The 9,784-nt window shown below is 37.8% G+C and overlaps 1 protein-coding gene across 3 annotated transcripts in view; it reads left to right on the top strand.

Moving 5' to 3' along the window:
• Positions 1-9,784, top strand: part of LOC105217943 (homeobox protein prospero) — a 98,591-nt gene that overhangs the window by 67,812 nt on the left and 20,995 nt on the right. For 2 of the 3 annotated variants that reach the window (XM_029043845.2, XM_054228625.1), the window contains 2 exons: positions 207-392; positions 9,576-9,720. In XM_029043845.2, coding sequence (XP_028899678.2) covers positions 207-392; positions 9,576-9,720 — 331 coding nt within the window. The remainder of the gene's footprint in view (positions 1-206; positions 393-9,575; positions 9,721-9,784) is intronic. The other variant, XM_054228626.1, reaches the window with a different exon arrangement.

The following is a 9,784-nucleotide window of genomic DNA, read 5'->3' as shown; positions in this document are numbered from 1 at the left end:
GCTCGTACAACGGAAGCGCTTCAAGTCAGGTCACTTGCGGTTCTAGTTTTCAGTTTAAACTTGCACATACTCTTTAGACTGTCTTGCATTTTTATTAGCGTATCAATTTTGTTTATATACATATATATTAAATCTTATATTATTCTTATCTCCTCCTATTCATTCCACAAAAAATTAATTGTGAATGTTTTCACATGTAAATTTAGCAAAAATAGCGACTCCTTGACACCAATGCACTCGTCAACACTTACACCAATGCACCTGCGCAAGGCGAAATTGATGTTCTTCTGGGTGCGCTACCCCAGTTCAGCAGTACTCAAGATGTACTTCCCGGACATCAAATTCAACAAGAACAATACAGCACAATTGGTGAAATGGTTCTCAAACTTCCGGTAAGTGAAATGCATTTCTTTTTGTTTTAGTTTTATAATTTAGTTTATCATACTAGATAATTGCCTACATAATTTTAAAATGCAGCTAGAATGAATAGAAATTCTATAAAATAACCATTAAAGCATTATTTTCGTGGTTTTGTGCTGATTTGTCTACATAGTATTTTATTTTGTAATGCCATTTATAACCTTAAAAGTTTTGTTGTATTTATGTCAGCGAAAAAAAAATGTATTGCAATTTACTGCATTTGATATTAAGGAATGTCTAATAAATGACTTTCAAAATTTCTAAGCTGTCAATAAAAGACAATTTCACTTCGAACATTTCAAATGTTCACACACACAACGTACACAATAGCAATAAGCAAATAAGTATATATATTCGATGAAATTACCATAACTTACTACACTAACGCTATTTTGGCCCATCATCGCATTACCATCGCATCATGCCACTATTTTACCTTAAATTGGACGACTCACAGCACTTTCCCCAACAACGTGCAGGCATAATTCCAAAATACTTCAGATAGGAATTAAACTGATGGCATAAGCATTACATAGCTGAGTTCATTATACCGTTCCACCTTCCTATATGTACATACCTATTTAAACGTCTGTATGTATGTGTTTGTGTGTGGGTAGGCCCGCATACTTTCGGGAAAGTCCAACTGACACCAATTCGACAAAGAAGGTCTCTTGCGATTTGCATGCTACCATTTACGCTGCGAAACCGAAACGAAGGCAGTAGAAGAAGAAATAGTATAAGATTAGGCACCCAATCATAAAATGCACATATGTACCTATGTACATATATATAACATATAACACGCGCGTGCATAGCGCACACAGCACCGCCTTTAAACAACGCCAAAGCGGCCAAAGAAAAAACGTAAACACAAATTTACTACAGGCTGCCAGCTAACTGACGGATAATGCACATACCCGTGCACTCATAGTAGCTGGCGATAGCAGCCACAATGCAGCAGGCAAGCGAAAACGTTGAGTAGAAAAGCGCGCCAAAACCGGCTCGTGCTTTTTACCGGCTGCTTGGGCATTGGGCATGGCATGAAAAGTGAACATCTGTTCGGCGCAGTAGACGATTGTGAACAATAGTTCACCTGGCCGTGTCAATAAGCACGAACAACCCCTGAACCGGTGGTAATGCACGGCAATGCATGCATGCCGAGGCAGCTGAAACCGAAGGCATAGTGTAGCTATTCGCACAACGTCTTAAGAAATGCAAACAAAGACGCATAAGGAGACCCTTTTTGTCTTTAAGGAAAATCAAGACGTTGATTTTAAGGGATTTTACGCGCGCACAACAACGCTCAGCTGAAACGTCTTTGAGTTTTGTTCTCTTGTATTTAATGTATTTGTGTGTCTGCCGGAGCGTTTGCCATATTGCGCACAACGCTAAGAATCAACAACAACGGTACTTCTGTTTGTGAAATTGTGCCTTTGGTTTTTCACTGCTTTATCTGCATTTCTCGGTCTCTACTTAAGGGTTATCTCAAGAAAATGCATTCGAGAGTTGAAATTCTTAATACCGCAGCATTTTAAGGGTTGTTCCAATAAGTCACAAAAGACGTTATAAATTATTTTTGACGCTATTGTTTTTTTACGCTTGCATTTACGTTTGCTGTCGTGTGGCCAGGCATTGGATTCCCTTTTATTTTGTGCATAATTTGCCCGCACCTTCGTTTGACTCTGCATACCGCTTTTGACTTAAACGTTAAAATGGGTGGGAATACACTTTTGGTTGGCTTCTGCACTACGCTCGATAAGAAGTTGGAACAAAGTCTTCAATCGTAAGGAATACGAAGGTGAGTGCCGTTAACTTTTCCACAAGGGTGAAAATGTAACGGTCATTTGAATTTTGGTACAAACGTTACAAAGAAACCGCGTTGGCTGTGGGAAATGTGCTAATGATCAAGCGAAAATAGAAAAAATGCCTCAAGCATAAAACAATATGTGTAGTTTACGGTCTATGCCATAAAAGAATTAGCGATCTTTTTTATTTTTGAAATTTCGGCGCAAGTAATCGTGAGAGTAATATTTACTATGAGTGCTTTCTGTTTTCAATTATTTTGTTCAGACGCGTTCCAGATCGAGACCATGTAACTGTTTTATCGGTTATTCCTGTTGTCGAGCGCTATTTAACTCCACCTCTTTACAGTTTTAATTGTGTATATAAGGATCGCAGTAAATAACCGCTTTCTATAGAGCTTGATGGAACTTTTAAAGGCATATCACACCATAATTGTTTTTATTTACAAGACACATAAGGATATGACAAAGAAAGAACTAATTTCAAATAAAAACTCTACTACCATTTGGCTGCACTCTTAACGTCATTTGCATTGCAAATCGCATTTCAGCATCAAGCAACGCCTCATAATGGCCTCCACTCGCCCCACTCGCACCACTTGCTGCACATATTATGCAACGACAGCTTGCAACTGAAAATGACAATTAAAAGGTGACAGCTGGGCTGTAGGTAATTGTCGTAGTGCGGAAGGAAATCAATGAGCCTGCCGCTCAGCGTCAACCGAATTGCATCCTTTACCTAAAGGAATTATAATGAGTTATTTGGAATACTATACGCCTGTATACATATGTGTGTGGGGTGTTATGTGTGTCTAAAATGGTTTAATGACTACAAAGGCAATTAAATTACACCCTCAATGCTTTTGACACGTGAATTAGCACAAAGTTGCATTTGATTTCCGTGGCTATAATTAGCGGGTTCCTGCACATTTAATGTTTCATTTGGATTAAACACATGCGACTTTAGTATTACTGAGAGTAAAGATTAAATAATGAGCATAGTCTTTTATTAATATTAAATTAAAGATATACAGCTTTAAAACAATAAAATAGTTAAATACCGCTTAATATCATTATACGACAATTGTCTACTTTTTCAGCATAATTTTTGCGCATAATTTTAGTATTTAATATTGCAAAAATATGATTTTACGAATGCATATGAAAAGACTTAATTTTGAGCAATACTAGCGCTGGCAAATAGCTAGTTTTTTCAACATAATTCTTTATCTAAATTGTCATTATAACACTTTCAAACATTGCCAAAGAGCCTGCTTGGCAGTACTTGACTTGAAAACAGTACCTCCCTTCTCGTTTTTCAGTTTAGAAGGTATGAGTTGTCATTCTCGTCGTTTTTATTTCATATTATTTTTTATAAAGAACATTTACTCTCTTGAATACGGAGGTATGTGTGTAAATCAACTGTTTTAATGCACACCCAGGCATATGGAGTACTTCACCGACCTATTACAATTGTAAGAGGACGCCTTATTGATAAGCTCATGTGTCATATTTTCTCCGCTGCCTTCCAGACCTCGTACGTATTTATACCGTTCGCTTGGTTGTATAAGCCGTCGTTAACCAGCTTATTTGCGTGAGTATCATGATGACACCATTTAAAACTTTAACCTCAGGACGAAAAACACCTTTTCCTAACGGTAATCCGTTTCTTACACTCCTCCCGGCTGTTCACATTCACGTATGCTTGTGCTGCGTGAAGCAAGTGTGCGATTATAATGAAGTAATTGGCAACACTTTTCCCATTCAGCTTTTCTGCTGTGTTTTTTTTTTGCGCTTTCTTTGCATTCTACTGCATGGAAGAGTGTCAACCTATTGCAGTCAAGCCAAGTCATCATCTCTTCACGCAAGCTAAGCCAAAAGTGCACTTAACCTCAAAAATTGGAAAAAAGCTAAAGTCTAATACAAATAAAAAAAATCAAGTAAGGAAAGTGTAAGCACGGGCGCAACCGAATGAATTTTAATTTTATTTTTATTTGTTCTATTTTTTTATTTATTCAAAACAAATTCGATTTTCTTAGCGTTGGTCAAAAGCAGAAAAACATTATCAAAAAGCGTACCACGCCCCTTTCCATAACTAAATACTAACTTCTTACGTAAATAACGTAATTTTTATACTCTCGCAACAAAAGTTGCTAAAGAGAGTATTATAGTTTTGTCCACATAACGGTTGTTTGTAAGTCGTAAAACTAAACGAGTTAGATATAGGGTTATATATACCAAAGTGATCAGGGTGACGAGTAAAGTTCAAATCCGGATGTCTGTCTGTCCGTCCGTCTGACCGTCCGTCTGTCCGTCCGTGCAAGCTGTAACTTGAGTAAAAATTGAGATATCTTAATGAAACTTGGAACACGTATTCCTTGGCACCATAAGAAGGTTAAGTTCGAAAATGGGCGGAATCGGACCGCTGCCACGCCCACAAAATGGCGAAAACCGAAAACACATAAAGTGCCATAAGTAAGCCATAAATAAAGCTATGGAAATAAAATTTGGTATGAAGGATCGCACTATGAAGGGGCATATTTGGATGTAATTTTTTTGGGGAAGTGGGCGTGGCCCCGCCCCCAAATAGGTTTTTTCTATATAACTCGCAAACCAATAGAGCTATATAAACCGAACTTTCTGCAGTCGTTTATTTTAGCCATTTCCTTATACAGTCGAAAAATGAAAGAAATCTGATAATAACCACGCCCACCTCCCATACAAAGGTTAGGTTGAAAATTACTAAAAGTGGGTTAACTCAGTAACGAAAAACGTCAGAAACACCAAATTTTACATAAGAAATGGCAGAAGGAAGCTGCACTCAGATTTTTGTAGAAAATGGAAAATGGGCGTGGCGTCGCCCACTTATGGGTCAAAAACCATATCTCAGGAACTACTCGACCGATTTCAATGAAACTTGGTTTGTAATAGTTTCCTTACATCCCAATGATATGTTGTGAAAATAAGCCAAATCGCTTCACAACCACGCCTACTTCCTATATACCAGAACTCTGAAGACGATCTGAATCGTTTACTTTATAATATATAAAGTAAGCACTAGTGAAGATATCGGTGCAGAACTTTGCACAAATACTATGTTTATAGTGTGGAAGCCCCATTCTAAAAATCGCCCTAATCGGACCATAGGTTTTTAAGGCCCCATATATCGAACACGAGGACCTCGGTGCTTCTAACCTAATATTATGGTTTCCAACTTTCAATGGACTTTATACAATATATATGACGAATATGTGGGTCAAATTGTGTATTATATAATATAAATAAAGTTATATAAATAAATTGCGAGAGTATAAAATGTTCGGTTACACCCGAACTTAGCCCTTCCTTACTTGTTATGTATACTAAAATTCCCCAGCTTCAAATAGTGTGCAAAATTGTAGTGTTTGAGCATTCTAATTAGTTTCTACGCTGGGTACGTATAAGGAAAAATACGGAAACATATACAACGCAAAACTCTATGAATTTATGGGTTATCATGTGGGGAATTGAGTGGCGGTGGCTTTACACGTATGTACGCCAAATGTGTGTAGGTAAGATTTTGTATTGCGTCGCTTGTTTGTGGTTAGCCAGCTTTTCTTTAAAAGCTATTGAGTTCCTTTCATTCCAACGAGTATCCTTGAGCACTTGCCAGGCCGCGCCCACACACTTGTGTTTTCGCTCGTTTCCGCTTTTAGGATGTGTGCAACGCGAATGGGCACTTTTAGCTTGCGACTTCGAGTGCCATTTCACCACCTAATCGCTCATAGACTGCAAAGACTTCATTCATGCTAAGTTTTGGCTTACTACCGTCTATTATGTATAATGCGAACTTTTCTATTTGCTCACTTATAGCGCCTCTTCTATTCCAACATCTTGAATAAACTAATTAGCTTTTGCTTTGCAACATTTATAATATTTTTTATAATTAAATTATACTAGCACTCACTATTTTAGTCGTCATTATGTCATCGTCACACGCTCATAAGCAAATACAACAAACGTAAAAGTAGCTGTTAACTGTGCTAAGTATATACATACACATACCTACATACATATGCATATGCATCGTCGAATTCATTTCTTTACGTCTTTTTTTGTTTATTTTGTAGGAGCGCTTCAGTGTTTGCTCCCTGTGAAATTTCTTTTTAATTAAAAACAAAAATATCACAATTACGGCTCCTTATGTGCGCCTCGGCACACAACAGAAGGTCCTTCGTCATTTTTTCCACACATTTCTATCTTAATGTAATCGTGAGTGTTGTGAGGCTTTTGTGTGCATGTGTTTGTCTTTTTAATGGAGTGCCTACTTTACGTTGTTGGCTTGCATTGCCACAACAATGCCGCACTTCCTCAGCAACAATGCCTATATGCACTGCTAATGTGTGTGCACATATGTATGTGCATGTGCGCGCGATTATGTGTCTATGGAAAATTGAATAAATAGTGAAACGGTATGTGTATGCGCCTAAAAGTGCACTTCTTGCTTTCAAAATTGCATAAAGCACAAAAAGGATGGATCCTTGCGCCAAAGTGCCATTGCTTATAAAAACACTTCATACTTATCACCAGCACATATAGACATACATACATATGTATGTAAATATGTATATAGTGGGCGCTGCAAAATATTTGTCTCCCATAGATTACTTTCAAGCTGCCATTTGAGATAAAGGGCATGGAGAACTTCACCTTTTATTTTCTGCTCCACTTAGCAGCACTGAGTGTTCAGTTTAGTGTTAAAATATCCACTTTTCTTCATTCATCCGTTTCTTCGCGCGCTTGTTCACCCAATAGGCTGCTGTTGTTTATCCATTCACAATAGCGTGAGGGACTGCTTTCTTGTCTCTTTATAGTGTATATGTATGTATGTATGTATCTGCCACAAGCCAGACTGATGACTTTCTCGCAAGTGACATGTGCATGGCAATTTTCGCGGAAATTTCTATTGACTGCAAGCTGATTTTGCTATTTCTCACTCTTCTTCAATCGAACTCAGGATATTTGAGCGCCTTTATGACTTAATAGTTGCAAAATGGCATCCTTTCAAATAGAAGTAGAAAAATGTATATTGACAGTATATAACCGTTATTTTAGTCCAACACAAATCTCGACTTTGCAGAAAAGGCAATTCATTATAAGAATTTCCAATTACCCTACCACACTGCATTTGTTTGGCAAATCTATTTCGCTTCTGTGGTTTTGTTAATTGTGTGCACATGATCTTAATGCATTATTGTATGATATTAATGCGACGTTATTAATAATTTGCAGCATACTTGTAGGCTCGGCCGCATTGCGCCCACAAAGACTTTTTCAAAGTGCCTCAACAAAAGAATCTTGACTGTGCGGTGGCACACATACTTAGCAGTCCGTTATGTTGTTGCATCCGACATAACGCCTGGCTGAGTTTAGGTGTGGGAGGCTTGTTGCAAGCGAGTAAATCTCGGATACTTGCTTTCTATGTGCATTGTTAAGCTGTTTGGGAGGTTTGTTGCAAAGAATTTTTAATAATTCTCAAATGAGCGTAAGTCAATCTTCAGGGGTGCATACCCACTACTTAGATGCACGACTACGCCTCCCCCAAACGCCAGCATTAGCTGTAGGCTTTGCACATGCATGGCAACGTAATCATCGATGATGAGCCACGCTGCACTGAAGTTGGCAGTAGAAATATTTGCATTTACAATTTTTTATTCTTCGGTTTTGTTGTTTTTTATCTTTTAGGTATACAAAGCCGAAGCATTGAAATGCATTGATGGCGGCTGCTGGGCTTAGTTGAGGGAAAGGCTTTAATTAGCAAAAGCTTTACGATTGATATTCACTTGGGCTTGTGAAGGGGGCTTTTAATGAGTCTCGAAGAACTCGGCGCTGTTGTTGAGAGCTTCGTTGCTTCTTTATTTGCCACAGATAAACGTGAAGAATGTTTGAGAAGGCACCTGGGATGTAATGGCAAATGCGTTGCATTCTAGCAATTAGAGGATTAAAAGATAGATAGTTACAGCAGCACAGTAAGCAACTGCAATCAAGTAATTGAAATGTTCAATTCGTGCACTCAGCGTTATTGCAGTGACTAGCCATGAAAGAAATGCCGGTAATAATAATGCTAAGTAATAATAATCGATTTGCTGTAAAAGCAATATGAAATGTCTTTAAGAAACATATGTTTTACAATATTGGTTTTGGGACGAAGAAATATAACTAGCCGCCATTAAAGCTACTAAAAAAATATTGAGAATTGTCTGCTTAATTTTCTTTTTCTATTTTTTCTTTTTCTGCTCGCAATCTATAGACTGATTATATACGGTTCTGTCAAATAGTTGTTGTAAAAATCTGTTAAATGCCATTTCTTTATAATTTACTCTTCCCAAAGCGTAGCGAGGTCCGCCCCACAAATGTTTACCCTACGCCTTGTATGCCTTGCTCGTTGACATTTTCATTGTATGCAATGTGTCTCCTATAATTGTCAACATTTCACAACAATTCCGAGCTGTTGGCGCTGAACGTTGCACCTCCTCACTTGCGAGAGTTTGGCGCACTTTTTTTGTATTCTTTTGTTTTGCTGTTGCACTGTTGTGTTGGCTCGTTTGATAATCGCGCTAATTTCAAGATTTCCCAAAGCTCTCGCTCTTCTTTCATTATGACGCCAACATAACTGGTGCAAACAGCTCAAGTTATTGCAGCAGAAACGGATATGAAAACACACTGCATTCGTCGCATGGCAAGGGCTTTGCATAACAACTGACAGTGCCAACTTTTCCAAACAATAAATATCAAAATCGCGCATTGGCAAGTATAAATCGCAAGAGCAGCGCTCATTGCTTGTACTGTTTGCAGCATGGCTCGTACAATACTTCTGACAGCTTCGATGTCAAATTAAAGCTAGCTTCGCGACGATTGTTCGCTCAAGTTCCCCTGAGGCAAAATTGACTAAATTGCCGCTGTTGTTGTTACTGCGACTGCTGCTGCAACTGTCTTCGATATAGCAAGTAGATATATATATATGTATATATATTCTATATATAACGCATATATAAGCATGATGAGCAGGCAAGTTGTCGCTGTGGTCGTCAGGCATGGTTTTATACTCCAGCCGCCAGAGAAGCTAGAAAATAAGCAGTACTGCTATCAAGTCAAGTATATGAAAAACAAAGTTAGGCGTATACAATTCCCAAATGATAATATCATCACAACAACTTTAAAGGACTTAAAATCTTCCGAATAAATCTTAAAATAGGCGATTATAAAATATGGTTATTATAATAAGTATATTTCTAATTTAATTTTTTTTCTAAATTTAATTTTTTTTTAATTTTTCTGCAACACATTTCTTATAATAATTTCTAACGCTTACAGAGAATTCTACTATATCCAAATGGAGAAGTACGCGCGTCAGGCGGTGACTGAGGGTGTCAAGTGCGCCGATGAGCTTCATGTTGGCGGAGACAGCGAGTTGTATCGGGTTCTGAACCTACATTACAACCGCAATAATCACATTGAGGTACATATACACAAACAGCTTAAATCAAATATGCACACAAGTGCAATTACCACTTGTAGACATT

The sequence above is a fragment of the Zeugodacus cucurbitae genome, chromosome 2 (genome assembly GCF_028554725.1).
Source record: "Zeugodacus cucurbitae isolate PBARC_wt_2022May chromosome 2, idZeuCucr1.2, whole genome shotgun sequence".
NCBI lineage: Eukaryota > Metazoa > Arthropoda > Insecta > Diptera > Tephritidae > Zeugodacus > Zeugodacus cucurbitae.
This window is presented reverse-complemented; position numbering and strand designations above follow the sequence as displayed.